The sequence below is a fragment of the Phycomyces blakesleeanus genome (assembly GCF_001638985.1).
Source record: "Phycomyces blakesleeanus NRRL 1555(-) unplaced genomic scaffold PHYBLscaffold_16, whole genome shotgun sequence".
NCBI classification, from domain to species: Eukaryota; Fungi; Mucoromycota; class Mucoromycetes; order Mucorales; family Phycomycetaceae; genus Phycomyces; species Phycomyces blakesleeanus.
Window position 1 is genome coordinate 1173795 of NW_017265149.1, and position 18759 is coordinate 1192553.

The following is an 18759-nucleotide window of genomic DNA, read 5'->3' on the forward strand; positions in this document are numbered from 1 at the left end:
CCGGGGTTTTTTTTTTGGGGGGTTTCTTTCCAAGGGGCCATTTTAAAAAATTAAAAAATTACCATTACCATTATTCTTATCCTAGGGCCCAAAGGTAATTCTTAACCCTTATTGGAAAAAACGGTTTTTTTTTTTGGGGGCGGGGGGTTTAAATTAAATTAAAAATTAAATTAAAATTGGAGGATTATTTTTTTTTTGGGGGGGGGGGGGGTGGTTTTTATTAAGCCGATAATTCGGGTCCGGGACAAAAATGTTTTTTGCTCTCTCTCTCTTTTTTTTTTTTTTTTTATATTTTACCCTATAAAAAAAAGGGGGGGGGGGGGAAAAATATAAAAGGGCCCTTTTTTTTTTTTTTAAAAGGAATATTAAATTTTTAAAACCCTAAAAACAAACGCCCTTCCAGGCCCTTCAAAATTGGCCCCCCCCCCCAAAGGGGGGAACCAAAAAATTTTTTTTTAATTTAATTTAATTTAATTTTTAATGGTTTTTTTTTTTTTTTTTTTTTTTTTTTTTAATTTTTATTATTATTATTTTTTGGCATTTTCCCCCCTTTTCCTTTTTATTTTCTCTCTCTCTCTTCTCTCTTATTTTCTTTTATTTATTTATTTTACAGTTCCCATCAATTTTTTTCTTTCTATTTCTTTCTCTTACTTCTTGTTCTGGTTAAAGACGCGTTCAGTTCACAGAGACTACAACAACCAGCGACCAACAAGAAACAGCCTTTGGATATAAAGAGAGAAAGATACATAAAATATATGTATATTCTATAAAACAAAACAAAAACAAAAACAAAAAAGCACAGCTCATCCAATAAAGCTACACACACACAAAGAAGTAATCACAACAAAAAAAGAAGTTACAAACCCCCAAACATACCATAAAACACCGTCAAGCCCATTCGGAATCTTTCTATTACATCAGTCAATCTAAAATGAGTCCCCCAGACTCACCGCAGTATGCGCCTGGCACAACTGTATTTGCCAAGTTGAAAGGTTATCCATGGTGGCCAGCAAGGGTAAGCAAACCCTTTCTTATTTTTTATTATTATTTTTTTGTTGAAGCACTGCATCACTGAATGCAGTTCTAGATTGAGCTCGACCAAAACGTACCACCAAAGGTCCTAAAGTCAAAGGCAAAAACCAAAGGTCAACTCTGGACAGTATTCTTTTATGGTTCCAAAGACTAGTAAGTGTTCTACAATGTATTTATTTATTTTTTTTAAAAAAAAATTAGTACTTTATTAATAATAATAAAAATAATAATAATTTAGCGGGTTTTTTGGACCGGATGCCATCCGACCGTTTGACCAGACTACGGTCGAGCGTGATTTGAAAGCAAAGAAGTTCAAGAACAAAGAACTAGAGAATGCGGTCAGACAAGCTTTGGATCCAGAAGAATTCGAAAGGAAAGAAAGGGAGGAAGAAGAAGGTCTTGATGAAGATGATGAAGATGAGGAAGAGGAAGAGGAGGAGGAAGTGAAGCCCACAACAAAGTCGCGAAAGCCACCAGCAAAAAAGGCAAAGAAGGCTGCACCAGAACCTGCGAAAAGAAAGACACAGTCGGCAGCAGGTGGGCGGAAAAAGGCTACTTCTTCTTCTTCTTCTTCTTCGTCTTCTTCTTCTTCGGCTGCTCTTGCTGCTTCTGCTGCTGCGGCGGCGGCAACAGCGGCATCAGCAGCGACCATTGCAGAATCAACTCCTATGGAAGAAGATCATGAACAAGGAGAGAATGATAACAATGACGACGATAATGACGAAGAGGAAGATAATAATAACAACAACAATGAAGATGAAGAAGATGATGATGAAGAAGAAGAAGGCAGTAGAAATGGAAATGGAAAGTTCAAAGAAAATGGAAATGGAACCAAAAGGGGAAAAAAGAACAAGGCAGAAGTGGAGGAAGAACAAGAAGTGAAAGGAAAGGGAAAGGGAAAGGCGGCCCAGACCTCAAAGCCAAAGAGACGTTCTCGGAAAGTAGCAGAGGATAAGGAAGAAGAGGACAAGGCAGATGATGGCGAGAATGTACGAGACAGAAAGAAAAGAGTAAGTCCGCGCCCGCCCCCCAATATCATCTGGGTTCTTTATATATATATATATATATATAAATTTATCACACAAAAAAAGAAACAAAATGTGAGTGAAATAATACAAAAACTAAAGGCTCTTTCTTTTTTGTATATATATTTAGCGCAAGTCCATGTCTGTCGAGCAAGAAGATGAAGAACGATCCCATAAACGTGCAAGCGCATCACCCGCTATCTCGATGCGCAAGTCTGAAGAACCGTCAGGGAATGAGCATGGTGAGAAGAAGGGCAATGGACATGAAGCACCAAAGAAAACCCCCGAGTACCGGAGAGTATATCACATCAGACACAAGCTTCAGAAGCTGGTCTATGATAAGAAGGCCGTAAGTAATAGAATAATAATAATAACTATGATGATGATAATGAAGAAGAAGAAGAAGAAGAAGAGGGGAGAATTAAAGGGGAAGGGGGGATTTGGTGATAAACAAGCTGCAAGCAGAAAACACACGTCCACACATTCACGCGCATAAATATGTATATTCATTGTGAGTGAATGGAAGTGGGTTGGGGGGAAAAGGTAGATGTTGGGTTGGGTTGTATCGGTTTGGATTGGATTGGGGTTTTGTACTTGGATAAATATATATTATGTATTCATGTGTGTGTGTGTGTGTGTATATATATATATCTCTTGACTGAAAACTGGCCACTTTTATTGATTTGATTATTAGGGTGAGATTTCGATAGAAGACTACCCAAAGATCTCTCATGCAGTAAAGGAAGTAGAGGATTCTCCAATGACATATGATTTACTCCGGGTAAGTTGGGTGACTCTTTTTTTTTTGTGTATGTGTATGTGTATGTGTATGTGTATGTGTATGTGTATGCATGCCTGGTCGTGTGGGATGGGTTATGTACAGGATGTGATATTGGTAGTTTAGAGTTGTGGGCATCGGAAAGAGAAAGAATATTAAAAATGTAATTGGGGGATTATGGGATATATATATATATATATATATATAGGACACCAAGATTGGCAAGGTCGTCAAGGCTGCATGTACTTATCATTACGAGGGTGACGAAGAGTACAACATTAAGGAACGATGCCAGCAGTTGATGCGGAACTGGAAGGGGCTCTTTACCGTCCCACAAGCAAACAAGGCGGCGACACATGCGACCAGTTCTGTTGGTGGCACTACTTCTGGTGCAACTTGTACTGATGCTACTGTGGACAGTCCTGCTCCTGCTCCCGTGGCAAATGTGGTGGTTCCGCCAGGCCAGACAATCAATGCAGCAAACACAGCACAACTAACTTGCACTACAACTACAGCTACTTCTATTACCACTACTCCTGGTGCTGGTGCTGGTGCTGGTGCTAGTGCTAGTTCTAGTGCTGATCTTAATTCTAATGCTAATGGTGATGGTGATTCTGGTACTGGTGCTGGTGCTGTTAATGGGTCTGCTGCTGAGATTGTGTCACTCAAAACGACTGCCATGGAAGTGTCTCCGGTAGAGGCTTCTGGCACACACGACATTCCTGCCATTGGGTCCATTGCTGTGGCTGTATCCGAAGATAAGATGGTGACTGTGGATAATTCAAATGTAGATGTGGTTATGGGTGATGCATCCCTTGCTAATGGAAGCGAACCGACGCCTATGGAAGAGGAGGATCAGAGTGAAGCGCCAGTAGATGTAGCCATGGAAGTAGAGGCAAGTCAGAATGTGCCAGAGATTCAACACACAGAAAATGGATTGGCACCACCACCAGCAACAGCAACAGCAACAGCAACAGCAACAGCAGACGCAGACGCAGAAGCAGAAGCAGCAGAAGCAGTAACAGTGACAGTAGAGAATGTAAAGGAAGAAGTAAAAGAAGAAGAAAGAGGAAGAGATGAAGGATCTGCTATGCAAGAAGACTGATAAAAGATCCCCCCCTCCTTCCCTCCCTCCCTCCCTTTTGATTTTTTTTTTCATACTTTACATTTCAATCTTCTTTGCATTACCGTCCAAAACCGGCCCCCCTATTTTTCTTTAACTTCTTTAACTTTACTTCTTTACTTGCTTTTGCTCTCTATTTTTTTTTATCAATTATCTCATGTTCTTTATTCCTCCTTTTATTTCTATATTATTATTATTTTTTGTTTGTTTCGTTTCATGATGCTCTGTACTTGTTTTTTTTTTTTTCTATTCATATTTCAAATGACTGCATCCACTTTTACGTACTCTATTTTTATATATATTTTATATTTCTTCTTCTTTCTTTCTTACCTATAAATACTCGGAAGAATTGGAATGAAATAATAATAATAATGATAATAATAATAATAATATTAACAAGTAGAATCGAAATTTACATTAAAGAAAATACCGTTATATGTTATATATATATATATTATATATAATATACATGGCATCTCCGCTCACATTCTTTATATACAAATATATAATTGGATTATTGAGCGGATAAACATCGGAATTTTGGTTCAATTTTTTTTCTTTCTTTCTTTCAATAAACCAATAATCGGAACCAAATTCTACCCACCCCCAGCCTTGTGTGAGTGAATGTGTGAGAAGAAAGAGTTTTGCGGACTCTAGTATGATTTTATATTATTATTATTTTTTGATGAAAGCTGTCAAATAATTTTATTTATTCAATCTCTTTCTCTCTTTCTCTTACTTTATTAACCCCAGATTCCAATTGATATTTGGATGGGCCGTTTCAGTGGATTCAAGAAACTCTTTACCTTTGAAAAACCTGAAAAAGACAAATCCGCTGTATTACCGACCTACCTGGCAGTCATGTCCCCCATTCCACTCTCGATCCACTCCTGCAACAACCGAGACCGGCCGACGTCAATCTTTGAAGACTACAAAGACGAACATTTCATGAGAGATCCAACTCGGTGCGGCAGTCGTCCTGACAGATTGGGTCAATACTTTGATCCCATGGGTTCTCGAAGCTACTATCCGGCAAGTACTGATGTCACCAACACTGGTGCTTAATTCTTTTATTCTTTATTATTATTATAAAAAAAAAACATCAACGATGACGATCCAAATAACCCCACCAAAATGGCCAATTATACGTTCTTTTTCATATTATTGGTCAAAAAAATAATAACAATACCATTGAATACACTCTATTCTACAATACCTCTTTATTTATTTATATGTAATAATAATAATAATAATAATAATATTTATCCACTCAAACGTGCTATCTTTCCCCGGATTCTATTTCCTTTTTTTAATTATTTATTGACTCTGAAAAAAAAGAATCGTCTTCATTCAAATATAAAACCATAAGCCAATTAACGTTTTTAAATCATTGATATTCTCCAAAGATCAACACCCTCCACTCACTCATATAAAAGTCTCCTCCTCGTTCTTCTCCATTTTTTGTTTTGAAACATATAATCATGTATATTCCAGATTCAAGCTCAGTTTCAATCGATATGTAGATTGATTTGAAACAGAAACAATATTCTCGATGCTTGGCCTCTCTCTCTATCTATCTATCTATCTTGGATATACCGTTCTTTACTTTTTGGGTATTTCTTTAATCTTACACCACTTTATATGTATTAATTAATTAATTAATTAATTAACAAATAGATGGAGAAAGGTACATTCTACAACCAATTTTAAATGATATTATTATTGGTGTTGTTGTTACTGTTGGTCGCTTGAAATGTATAAAACAATCGGCAGATTATTTAGTGCATTTGTATACAATTACACACATATATATGTGTATATATATATATATATATCTCCATTTCTTTACACGCCAATCGTGTAACTGTCTATGCTATGTATCTATTTATGTACGTCTGTGTGTATGCGTGAAAATGTTCGTTCGTACTCGTGTTCATTATTTCGTTATTCGGTATTCGTTATTCGCGTGTGTTTGTGTATGGATTTATACGATTATAAAATATGTTCACCAATAAGCAGTAATTTTTTTTTTTTTTTATGTTTTGGTCATTTAATTTTTAGCAGAAATAATATCCAATGACTTGTACTTTTCAATGCTAGCTTCGTCAGCAATGTGCCAGTTCCAGCTTCTCTTGACTGATAATTCTTGGGGAGTAACTTGCTTCATGATTACACCTTCGCCCTCCAACGATGCAAGGATCTTTTTCTTCAGATGTGTCTTGCTGATAAACTGTGTCTGATAGGTAGGTACGAATGCCATCAACTGTTGGGTGGACATGGGTCCTTTGGTTGCAATCAAGTGCTTGACAATCTTTCCGCCTGTGAGAGACATAATTTTTGTAATTCGTGTGTGTACGTGTTAAAAAGAAAAGACAAAAAGAAAAGAAAGACAGGCAAACAGACAGAAAAAATAAATAAATAAATATAATATAATATATATATATAAAGTCAGACAACTCTACAACCCTTTTTCCCTTTCTTCTTTACCCCTCTCCCTTTACCTTTTCTCCCTCCAATTTTTTTTTATTTTTTTTATTTTTTTTAAAAAAGAAAACCCTGGTGCTTCAAAGTGTGGCTTTGAATAGAGATGTTAAAAAAAAAGTCACACTAACTGTCAAATCCAAATCCAGTTACTTCTTTACATATATATATAATATCCAGGGCCAATTTTAATTCAATTTCCTTCCTCCCCTTTTTTTTAAAAAATATTCAACAAAAAAGAAGTAGTTCATTCCACCGTTCTATTTCTCATTAACTTATAGAGAGAGATTTTTTTAAGGAAGAAATAAAATAAAGAGAAGAAAAAAATCAATGTTCAGACAAATTACTCGGTCTTCAGCTCCTTTTCTCAAGGCTGTTAGAAACAAAGCAAGTCTTCAGGTTAATGCTCTTGGTCAATCCAAGGTAATAAAAAGAAAAATAAAATAAAATAAAAAAAGTTTGTTGATATACAAGTTCTTACATATAAACACTATCCCAAAACTACTTCTTTCTATTATTTATATATATATATATATATATATGAAATAAATGAAATAAACATATATACATTATCTGTACATTATACAAACCTGGTTTTCTTTTCTTTCTTTCTTTTTTTTTACAAACAAACAAAAACACAAATCGAACGTCCTTTATCTACACCTACACCTACATTTACGTGCGTAAAAAACCAAAAACAAATAAATAAATCAAAAACCAAAAAACCAAAAAAATAGAATTTCTCGCCTGCTTTGAAAAGTAATGGAGCTGCCGTTAGTCAACGTTTGTTCTGGCAATCAATGGCCAATTACTCTACTACCACAGAAAGCCAGGACACTGAAGTTGTCACTGGTCCCGAAGAATCTCACGAATTCAAGACCGAGACCAAGCGAATGTTGCAAATCGTTGCAAACTCAATGTACTCTGAAAAAGAGGTGAATGACGATAAATGTTAATTGATATTACCATTAGTTATATTGTGTGGTCTATTTTATATTAAACTCTGGATTTCCTGTTGGTTTGCTTGATTTTATTAAATAGATCTTTGTTCGGTAAGACAACTAGCATAAAAACCATATAAATTTTCATAATATTTATTTTTTTCTGATTATTCGAATGTTTCTTGTGTTTATTTATTGATGTGTTTTAGTGAATTGATTTCAAACGCTGCAGATGCTCTTGAAAAGTTGAGACACTTGCAGTCCAGTGAAAACATTGAGACCGGAACCCCACTCCAAGTCCGTATTACTCTTGACCACGAAAAGAAAACCTTTACTATCCAGGTACATAAGATTTCTATATTACTTTCTTTCTTTATTTATCTATTTTTATTACTATTCTCAATTGATTTATCTTGTAAATTTTGGTGAATTGGTTTCTTTTTTGTTAGGATTCTGGTGTTGGTATGACTTTGGATGAATTGAACCAGAACTTGGGTACAATTGCCAGTTCTGGATCAAAGAAGTTTCTGGAAAAATTGGAGAATGAAGGTTCTGGTTCCCGTGAAAACATCATTGGTCAATTTGGTGTTGGTTTCTACTCTACCGTAAGTTTTATTTTTATTTTACCATACACAATACACACATAATATCTATATAGATATTTGAAAATATAGGTAAAAAAAAATATCGTCTACTTTATATGTTAATTTGTGTTATTTTATTGTCACTAGTTTATGGTGGGAGATACTATCAAGGTCTACACAAAGTCTGCACTTCCTGGATCAAAGGGTTATTGCTGGTCTACCGATGGTCAGGGCTCATACACTGTTGCCGAGGCAGATAATGTTGCTGTAGGTACTAAAATTGTGATTGAACTCCGTGAAGACAGCAAGTCATTTGCATCCCAGATTGAGGTTGATTCCATTATCAAAAAATACTCAAAGTAAGTAAAAATATATAAATATTATATAAATATTATATAAATATAAATATATATAAATCTAATTATTATCACTCAAAGCTTTGTTGGATTCCCGATCTTCTTGAACGGTACTGAAGTCAACACTGTCGAACCTCTTTGGACAAAGGATAGAAGCAGTGTGACCGCAGAACAGCATCAGACCTTTTATCGTTTTATTGCAAACGCCTGGGACGATCCTCAGTACACTCTGCACTTCAAGACCGACGCACCCCTCTCGATCGCATCCGTGCTCTATGTTCCCGAACGCCACATGGAGTCTCTTGGAGAACGAATGGCACCTGGTGTGTCGCTCTACTCTCGCAAGGTCCTCATCCAGCCCAAATCCAAGGGACTTTTGCCGGACTGGCTGCGCTTTGTCAAGGGTGTGGTCGACTCTGAGGACATTCCTCTCAACGTCTCGCGCGAATTGCTGCAGGACAACATCCTCTCCCGTCTACGCCAGGTCATGACCTCGCGTGTGCTCAAGTGGCTCGACAACGAAGCCAAGAAAGACGAAAAGAAGTACAACGAGTTCTTCCTGGACTTTGGACAGTTCATCAAGGAGGGAGCATGCACTGACGCGATGCACAAGCGTGAGATCGGAAAGCTCTTGCGTTTCGAGTCGTCTGGACTGAAGGAAGGCGACATGACTAGTCTGGAAGGCTATGCGAGCCGTAAGAAGGAAGGCCAGGACAAGATTTACTATCTCCTGACTCCCAAGCGACAATACGCCGAAGACAGTCCCTACACAGAGATGTTCAAGAAGAATGGCGTCGAGCTGTTGTATCTCTACGATACCGTCGATGAGTTTGTCATCAACCACCTGCGCCAGTTCCAGGGCTACGATCTTGTCGCAGCCGATTCCCCCGAGGCAGCCTCTCATCCACTCTTGCAGCAGGCCCGCAGTGATGATGATGAACTTGATGGTGCCGAGAAGCTGAGTGAACCTCAAGCCAAGGATCTTGCCAACTGGATCTATGACACTCTTGGCGACGAGACTGTAAAACAGGTCGATGTATCCCGTAGATTGGAAAAGTTCCCAGCTATCGGTAAGTTATTTGTAAAAGATATTGTTTGGTTTTCTTATTTATTATTATTATTATTTGGATGGTGGGGTTATGTAGTGCTCGAACATGAAAGTCCAGCTATGCGCAAGATGATTCAGATGATGCAAGGTTCTGCAAAGTTGGGTGAAGCACCTCCTGCACCTACTCGCTTGGAGATCAACCCTGACCATGCTGTCATGCGTGGTCTCTTCCAGATCCGTGAACAGAACCCTGCTCTTGCCAAGATGGTTGCTGAACAGGTACGAAATGATAATAGTAATGATAAATGATACATAAATCTAATCCAAATATATTCAAATGTATATCAAGGTATATGATAATGCACTCTGTGCAGCAGGTGTGATGGATGATCCTCGTTCCATGATTACTCGTTTGAACAAATTGATGGAAATCAGTGTCAACTCTGCTATTGAACAAAATAAGAAGGTCAAGGCTGTCTAAAGACCATTTACTACTTTAAAAACAAAAAAGAATCAAAAAATAATAATTAATAAAAAAAAATAGAAGAATAAGAAAAAGATATTTAGAGACTAGACTATTATTTCTGCCATTACCTTTAATTAAATATGCTACAAACCAAGTTAAAGAGGACCAATCATATTATTGATTCGGAAAATATTTTAAAGGACAATTTGTACCTTGAGAATGTACCTTGCTTTTAAAAGAGTGTTTTTTTTTTGTTCGTAGCTCTGTACAACCTTGTCAACTGTCTTGGTCATTACCCATGACCGAACATTATTATTATTTTTTATTTCTTCTTGTTATCTGATGACGTTCTCTTCCTTTCTTTTTGTTAACACATGATAAATAAGTCTTTGAACAAATAATCTTTGGAATTGATGGCACGATCTGCTTTCATGGCTCTATATCAATTTCAATGTGTTTCAAATTTTAAAACAAAAATGACATTTCTTTTATATATTTCACAAGGACAGTTGAGCTTCTAAAAAGAATCAAAAGAAGCCTATCAGTTTATATTACATCAATATAATCCCAAGTCATTGGAGGACATGTCATGATTAAAAAATAAAAATAATAAATTAGACTTTTATTATTACTGTTATTGACAGTATAGCTTATTGATTATGTCTCCTGTAGATCGACAAGTTACGTAAAAATTGGCTTTAGATACATTTATACTTTGGATCAAATTTGTATAACAAACAAACAAATAAAGATGCAGTCTATATACAAATGTGTTTTATAAATCTTGGTCTCAAACACGTTTTGATTCTCTAAACATATATATTTTATGTATTAATTTGAACATGAAGCCTTGTGTATAGTTGTGCATGTACTACACCCCACAACCATGACAATTACAATTACAATTACCACATTTAATTTTTACAAGTCTTTTACGTGTTACATAGCCATACTGGGTATATTATACATCTATAGACCATAGTTCTCAATTCCAAAGAGTAACAAGAAGAAAGGGAAAGAAGCTTGTCTGATATTGGAACCTTTAGTGTCAATTGGTTATGTCACCTAAAATATGGCCGGTCAATCCAATCAATATAGACAGAAACACATCTACCATTATACTTTGGATCTGAACAATAAAATTCCAATAATATATGTATGTCTCTTATCATTGGAACATTTGTGATTTCCCAACAGATACAACACAACGCACTGTGGCCACCTGTTCAGCCTAGCATATTTCTGCCCTGAATTCTTTATCTCTCTATTTACCTTTATAGGCATTTGATGCAATTGGTATCTAACTAGAAATACTAGAGATATATTCTGTGCACGCAGAAAAAAAAAGAAGACCACCCATGGTATACAAGCTCTCTCGTCTCACACCCTGTGCTTGGTTTTTAAATCATTTTCCCGCTCCAATTTCTTTACCAGTAGTGACTAACATATGATCAAAAGAAGAAGAAGAAGAAGGAGAAGAAGAAAAGAAAAATAAGGTTAATTACAGAATACTCTGTCTTCCCCTATTTGTTCTCTGACTTATCCAAAAATAAATTCTAGTAATAGTAGTCTAAATTATACACACCAATTGATGCGTCAAGTCTCCAAAGCAAAACAATGCTAATACTAATATGTTTTCTCTTTGTATTCTTTTAGTCATTTATGTGTGTTATGCGTCGCATGACATCTCATGGTTTGTGTGGTCAAGAAGCCAATGACTTTATGAGAATATATATATATATATATACACAATCTATTTATTCTTAATAAATAAATAAAAAAATTGTATGGACTATAGTCTCTTTATCTCTTTCTCTTTTCTTGTAAATTCCCCCCTCTCTCTTTATATATATATCTTTTGTCATGGCAAGTCAACAAGATACAACAGAACGAACTGGCCTGTTGAATCGTAGACATAATACCAACCCTACCAATACATATGATTCTCTTCAAGTCGACCTTCCTAGATCACAACTGGGGTCTGACCAAGATAACCATGGAGCATTCTTCTCACCTTCTATAAGGATTACCACTCCTCTCATGAGTCCTCACCCTGAACATCGTCAGTTCTCTCACATTTTCAATAAACGTACTGGGGTATATGACGAAGACGAACAGGACTTGATTAAAGAGAATACAGGCGTTCGTGTATGGAGTGAATCATATTCTAGTATTGGTAAATACATTTATATTTATATAATAATAATTTTAAACAAAATTTATAAATAATCGTCTATTTCTTTTCTTCGTTTTGGTACACAAAATAGATTGGATCCACGATCGTATCAAGGAAGGTGTCAGATTGAGAAAATTGAGAGACATACCAGGTGTACGTGGACGATGGGCCAAAGCAAGTGACGCCTCTCAAGCATGGATATTAGTAATCATCATCGGTATATGTGTTGCTATGATAGCTTGGTTCACCAATGTCGTCCAAGAATGGTTGTCAGATCTCAAACAAGGATACTGTACGTCCAAATGGAGATACAATCGACAGTTTTGTTGCTGGGGAAAAGCAGGTAAGAAAAAAAAGAGATAAAGAGAGAAACAAACTTGGAATATTATTTATATTCATTTTGGTTTACAATTTGTGGGATTGATAGAATACGAGACTTGTTCAGACTGGAGGTTATGGCCCGAAGTATTTAATGTTGAAAGTGAATCCGGAGTGTATTACACTGCCATGGCAATGTACACTTTTGTTGGTGTAAGTAATAATTTCACCTCAGAATTTTGGTTATTTTTTTTTTCATCCATTAATTAATAACTATGGTAATTAACACCACTGTTTTTTTTTTGTAAAAAAACAAAATGTTGGCTCTGATTAGCTATTGTTTTCCTTGTCGTCTGCACTCATGGTCAAGTACTCGGCCGAAAAACTAACAATGCGTGTACCAGCCAAACCAACCGGATTTTCTAAATCTCCTTCTCTTGCCTCTCTTCATCAATTCAATGAAGACCCGACCTATACTAATCGGCTGGGGTCAATACAGAACTTTACAAAACTAAAAGAAGAGGAAGAGGAAGAGGAAGAAAGACATATTAATGGCGGTGGTGAGGAAGGCAAAAAAGCGGACCAAACAAAGACAGAAACAAAGACAGCTTATTACAGTGCTGGATCTGGTATCCCGGAAGTCAAGGTGATTTTGGGAGGGTTTGTCATTAAAGGTTTCTTGGGTTTCAAGACCTTGTTTGTAAAATGCATAGGGTTGGTAAGTTAAAATAAGTACATAAATGTTTGAATGTGTCATGTTGTTGCTATACTTTTTGTGGGAGTTGTGATAATTTATTGCGTATGTATGTACGTATGTATGTATTTATGTGTGTGTGTGTGTGTCTGGCTTGATAATAGATCCTTTCGACTTCTTCGGGGTTAAACTGTGGTAAAGAAGGTCCTTTTGTTCATTTTGCTTGCTCAGTGGCCAATATTGCATGTCGCATATTCCCCAAATTTAACAAGAATGAAAGTAAGATAGAAAAAAAACCAAATATCTTTTGTATGTGTATATATTATACTTATCCTTCTTTTATTTCTATAGGCAAAAAACGAGAAATATTATCTGCTGCCGCTGCATCTGGAGTTGCTGTTGCCTTTGGAGCTCCAGTTGGTGGTGTCTTGTTTAGCTTGGAAGAAGTCAGTTACTATTTTCCTATAAAGACAATGGTTCGAAGCTACTGTTGCGCAATAGTAGCTGCTATGGTTCTCAAGGTAACTCCCTTCTTCTTGGTAGTAATAACCAACCCTTCCTTTCTCCAATAATAATCATCACTATGGTAACTAACAAGGTTCTGCATTATAGATAACCAATCCATTTGGAACTGGAAAGATTGTATTATTTGAAGTACAATATGATAAGGAATACCATCTATTTGAGCTGATTCCATTTTTGATCTGTGGAATCTCTGCTGTGAGTCTAGTAAAAGATAATGATAATAGATCTACATATACATATATATTATCTGATACTAATTGTACATATTATTATCATTTTTCTGCTCACCATAGGGATTCTTTGGCGCGGCTGTTACATACTACAACATCAAATTCCAACATTTTCGAAAGAGATCCTTTGTTGGAAAATACCCAGTTACTGAAGTCATGTGCATAATGATACTCACCGCTCTTGTTAGTTTCTGGAATCCTTTTACCAGGTTTGTGGTGCTTCTTTATTCTACTTATTCATATTTGTATTCATATATTGCGTTTTTTTTTTGTTTTTTCTTCTAAGATTGAGTCTCAATGATTTTGCTTTGAACCTGTTCTCCGAATGCTCGAGTACAAACGATAATAGAAAACTTTGCGCGTAAGTGGATAGGTTATTTGATATTATTACAGATTTGCATTTGAATTTGAATATCATACTAAAATAATCATTTACAACAAACATTACTGTTGTTATTGTGATATTGTTTGTAACCAGAAAGACTGCTGCGGAAATTCCACAAATATTGTCTCTTCTCTTTGCTGCCCTGATAATAAAAATGGGACTTACTGTAGTAACCTTTGGTTGTCGTGTTCCAGGTGGTGTATTTCTTCCAGGCCTTGTCGTGGGTGCAGTCACTGGGCGTATGATTGGTCTGATTATGCAATATTTGACACTCTCGTATCCTGAAGCATGGCCCTTTGATTCATGTGCTGAGGATATGATCTCTCATGGAAAATGCGTAATTCCAGGTGTTTATGCTATAGTGGGAGCTGCTGCAGGCTTGACAGGTGTAACTAGAACAACAGGTAAATAAAATTAATAATAATTATAATAATGGTATTCATATACATATTTCTAAAGAAAGATAAAATGTATATTCATATTGGCATTTAATTTGTAGTATCTCTTGTGGTTATTATATTTGAACTTACATATTCATTGACATATGCTGGGGTAAGTCAATAGTATTTTATTTATTAAAAGGAACGTTGTGCTTACAAAACAATCTTTGGTTGTTCTCACAAATTGTGTGTTTACTTATTAGCCCATAACGATTGCTGTAATGGCTGCAAAGTGGACATCTGATGCAATGTTTCCTGAAGGCATATATGACCTTTTGATTGATCTTCAACAATACCCTTACCTAGATTCTCACAAGTCATATGCCCACACCTTAACAATAATGGAACTTACCGAATACTTGCCTACAATTGACCTTGACCAGACTACGACAATGGCTAGACTCACCCAAAAGATGAACTTGTTGGCTGGAATGGGATATGGCGAGGATGGTGGACTACCGATCCTAAGCCAAGGAAACATCCTTGAAGGATATATTGCCACAAGCGAACTGTCACACGCGATTGAACAAGTTGCACATGAGACCCAAAGTTACCAGAACAGTCTGTACCCTCAAAACATAGACGATACTCCAATATACTTTAAAGCTGGTCAGGTATATGATCGGTCATTTGATGCCACTATTGGTTTCAGCCAACCGATCCAAGGTCAAAATGATGAAGAGCATGTTTCTTCTCTGAGTAGAGACTTTTCCAACTACGTGGATCATGTAAGATTCTTTAGTGAATTTGCTAGCCAACTTATATATAATATATATAATATGTAAATCACTAACTTGATCGATACATTGTATTTGGTTGTTTGCTCCTTATAAACCACATAGGCACCATTGACAATCCACCATAATGCGTCAATGGAAATGTTGATGGATATGTTTGTAAAGTTGGGAGCACGCTATGTGTGTGTTACTCAATCAAGCGGCAGATTTCTTGGTATTGTTCACAAGCGTAGATTGCTTGCCTACCTCAAAGAACTTGAAGAAGAGTAGGAACAAATACTATATTCTTCTTCTTCTTTCTTTATGAATATTTACACTACATACAATTCTTAATGATTTTCTATTAATTGATTAATTAATTGACTAATTTGTTTTTGAAACTTTCTTTGCTGTTTTCTTTTATACATATCTTCCAGTTATTTGATTCACTTTTTTTATACATATACATCGACCTACTCACATTCATATATAGATTTCGCAAATCAATTATAATTATAATAGTAGTATATATATATATATATATCTATCTACTTCTTTTCAAAAAAAAAACAAAACAAAAAACATATTAAATAAAACACATTTATAAAAACAGCAATAAGAACAATAACACTTTTACAATCTACTTCTTTGTTTGTGTGGCTTTAAATTAAGCTCCTTTTTTTGTATGTTTACATTTCTTTAATGCCACACATACACACTCTTTCTTCATCCTTCTTTATCTCTCTTTAATCCTGCCTTTTTTGAAGTCAAGAAAGAAAAGAAAAAAAGAAAAAGAAAAAGAAGGGTAAAGAAAAAAAAAGACGTCTTGATGGTGTAAGGAAAGGAGGGAAGGGTACATTAAGTTGCGTTTAGAAGTCGTCGTCGTCAGAGTAGAATTCGTCGGATTCGTAGTTGAGCTGTTCAAAGTTGACTCGGTATCTAATACAGCAAAGAAAGCCAGGGTATCGATTTAATTGACAAGATTCATGGTATAAAAGAGCAAGGAGTTTAACTCTTGTTATATTTCTAGTATATGTATAATTTCTTACCTTAAGATACCACCAATACCACCAAAGCCCTTTACGAATTGAGAACCTTCCTGGGATCTGTTGGTAACAAACTCAAGCGCAGCACCAAACTCCTTGTACTTCTCAGCGAACCACTCCAATAACGGCTTGACATCGACGACTTCCATCTCTGCGTTGGGTGTGGCCTCTGGGGTTGTGTCCATCATAAAGGCACGGGTCTTCTCCTCCTCCTTTGTGGGGTGGATGATATGCTCGGCTCCGCTGGCATCACGGAGCACATAACGCTTGGTCTCCAGGTTCTCCCAGACGATGAGACTCTCGACAGCACCGAGCTCAAGAGCCTTGAGGGTGTCGTCGATACCGAAACAGTACTTGCCACTGTCCTGGGAAATCTCGTCAAAGTAGGTCTGGATGAGCTTCTTCTCCTGGACGAACTTGACATTCGAGAGGGCTTCGGCTGAGAGTTCGATGGCCTGGTTGAAACCGTTCTCACCACCATAGGAAACATCGACAATCTTGACGACCTTGGCCTGCAGACGAGGATCAAAGAGATCGGACTGAGAAAGCTCGGTCTTGAAATCAGCAGAACCGGCCAAAACAAGACCAGTCACGTTGACTTTATCGGCAGTAATGAAGAAGTTGACGGCGAGTTCGGCAATCTTGCGGACGTAGTTGTGACGCTTTTCGTCACGAAGACGAGAGAAACGAAGGGCGGACTGACCACCACGACCGTGCTTCTTGGGCAAATCGACCTGGAGCTTGTGGATAACATCACGGGTGTTACCGCAAAGGGTACCAAACAGCGAACCGTTACCATCCATGATAATGAAACCGAAGCGGGCATCGGCCTCAAGAAGTTCTGAGAGTGCTTCTGTGTGGAACTTGTTGTCGCAAAGGTAGAGGGAGGTGTTGATGGGCTTGTGGGGTTCAAAATCGATGTTGACCTTCTTTTCCTTTCCTTCGTCTGTGACAATGGTACCACAGTAGACTACTAAACCGTTGGTAGGGACTTTTTTTGTTTTTTTTTGTTTTGGAAGATAAAGAGATGTTTAATATGCCATTATAGATTTTTGGTGTATTTTCAATAAAGAAAATTTTCGTTTAGTTTAGTTTAGTTTGATTTGATTTGATTTATTACCTCTGTTGTAAAGCTTGAGACGCTGCTGGGTAGAGGTAATTGCGGAAAGGACAGAAAGACGGTTCACACGGGATTTAATGTTAGAGGCAGTACCGGCTTCATCAGCCAACATCTTTGCGACACGGGAAATCTGATCTTTAGGGGCTGTTTGAATTGACGATGTTGTTGTTGTTGTTGATTATTGGTGATATCCACATACACACATACACGCAAAAGAAAAGGATTTTATGTCATAAATAAAATAAAGCGAAACGAAATTCAAAGTTTAGTTTGATAGTAATGATTTTTCATGGCAAATATATAAATATATAAATATTTCAACTCTAAATTATTATCATTTTGCTTTCTTTTGTTCTATTCTTTCTTTTAAACGTATAAAATTATGCATTAAGACGTACGAATGATGAGGGAGATCATGGAGGTACCGTTTCTAAGTGCATGAAAATAGAGAATATGATCGATTATTATAAGCGTTATGAGTATTAAGATTGTTAAATAAATAAAGGCAAATATTAAGCTTTACTACATAATTGTATAAGTTTAATATTGTTTTAAGCACACACACACAAATACAAGTAAATACAATTATTTATATAACTGTGTGTGTATGCTTAAAGCAGAAATATATATACATATATATTTGGTAATGTGGTTTACCCTCGGGCAGCCTCAAGACCCTTGATGAGCTTCTTCATCTTCCAGATTTCGATGTTCTCATCGGTGGTTTGTTCGTTGGTAGACATTTTTTCTTATATATGTATTCCAGGTACGGAAATGACGTGTGCGTGTGTGTATGTGCGTGTATATATATATATATAAAAGAGAAAGAAGGTAACTTTTATATCTATCTATAAAATAGTTTTAAAAAAAAAAGAAAAAAAAAGAAAAAAGGAGAGAGAAAGAGAGAAAAGCTCAAAATTTCAATTTTTGTTTTTGTCTGCTCAACAGTCAAAAAAAAAGAGGCTTTCTGTAGGGGAAAGAAAAAATAAAAAAAAATAATAAAAAAAATATATATATATAACTGAGCAGCAAATAAAGATCAAGTCACCGATTTTTATTATTTATTTATTTATTTTTTCAAGCCCACTGTCTTGTAGTTGAAGTAGCAACAAACAACAATAGTGGTAATAATGGGACACGTGACTATACAACACATTAATGTAATTGTATGTATGTATGTATGTGGGAGCTCAGTTCAATATGAATAATTCTCTAAGCTGCAAATGATCAAAAATAATAATATTCCCGGTAGTATTGGTGGTGGTATTAATAATA

General features: G+C 36.2%; 3 protein-coding genes across 3 annotated transcripts; 2 read left to right on the top strand and 1 right to left on the bottom strand.

The window, feature by feature from the left end:
* The first annotated feature begins 3610 nt into the window (after nucleotides 1–3610).
* Nucleotides 3611–9900, top strand: PHYBLDRAFT_126154 (hypothetical protein). The gene is made up of 9 exons (XM_018429083.1): nucleotides 3611–3734; nucleotides 7265–7374; nucleotides 7481–7491; nucleotides 7590–7722; nucleotides 7830–7985; nucleotides 8112–8323; nucleotides 8402–9390; nucleotides 9466–9647; nucleotides 9718–9900. Exons 1-9 carry the CDS (start codon nucleotides 3635–3637, stop codon nucleotides 9847–9849), a joined length of 2025 nt encoding a protein of 674 aa, XP_018289468.1. The 5' UTR covers nucleotides 3611–3634; the 3' UTR covers nucleotides 9850–9900.
* Nucleotides 9901–11973: 2073 nt separating this feature from the next.
* PHYBLDRAFT_96719 (hypothetical protein) lies at nucleotides 11974–15603 on the top strand (the record flags this gene model as incomplete). Its single annotated transcript, XM_018443980.1, has 14 exons — nucleotides 11974–12010; nucleotides 12102–12353; nucleotides 12438–12541; nucleotides 12663–12723; nucleotides 12847–13046; nucleotides 13187–13301; nucleotides 13374–13543; nucleotides 13635–13742; nucleotides 13841–13986; nucleotides 14064–14138; nucleotides 14256–14566; nucleotides 14662–14714; nucleotides 14806–15288; nucleotides 15445–15603. Coding segments are annotated over 14 exons (2274 nt in total), but the record flags the coding sequence as incomplete, so codon positions are not given.
* A 295-nt stretch (nucleotides 15604–15898) lies between these two features.
* Nucleotides 15899–18227, bottom strand: PHYBLDRAFT_134928 (hypothetical protein; the record flags this gene model as incomplete). The annotated part of the gene is made up of 5 exons (XM_018429684.1): nucleotides 15899–16257; nucleotides 16368–17355; nucleotides 17485–17628; nucleotides 17883–17914; nucleotides 18142–18227. 5 exons carry the CDS (start codon nucleotides 18225–18227, stop codon nucleotides 16188–16190), a joined length of 1320 nt encoding a protein of 439 aa, XP_018289470.1. The 3' UTR covers nucleotides 15899–16187.
* Nucleotides 18228–18759: the final 532 nt, after the last annotated feature.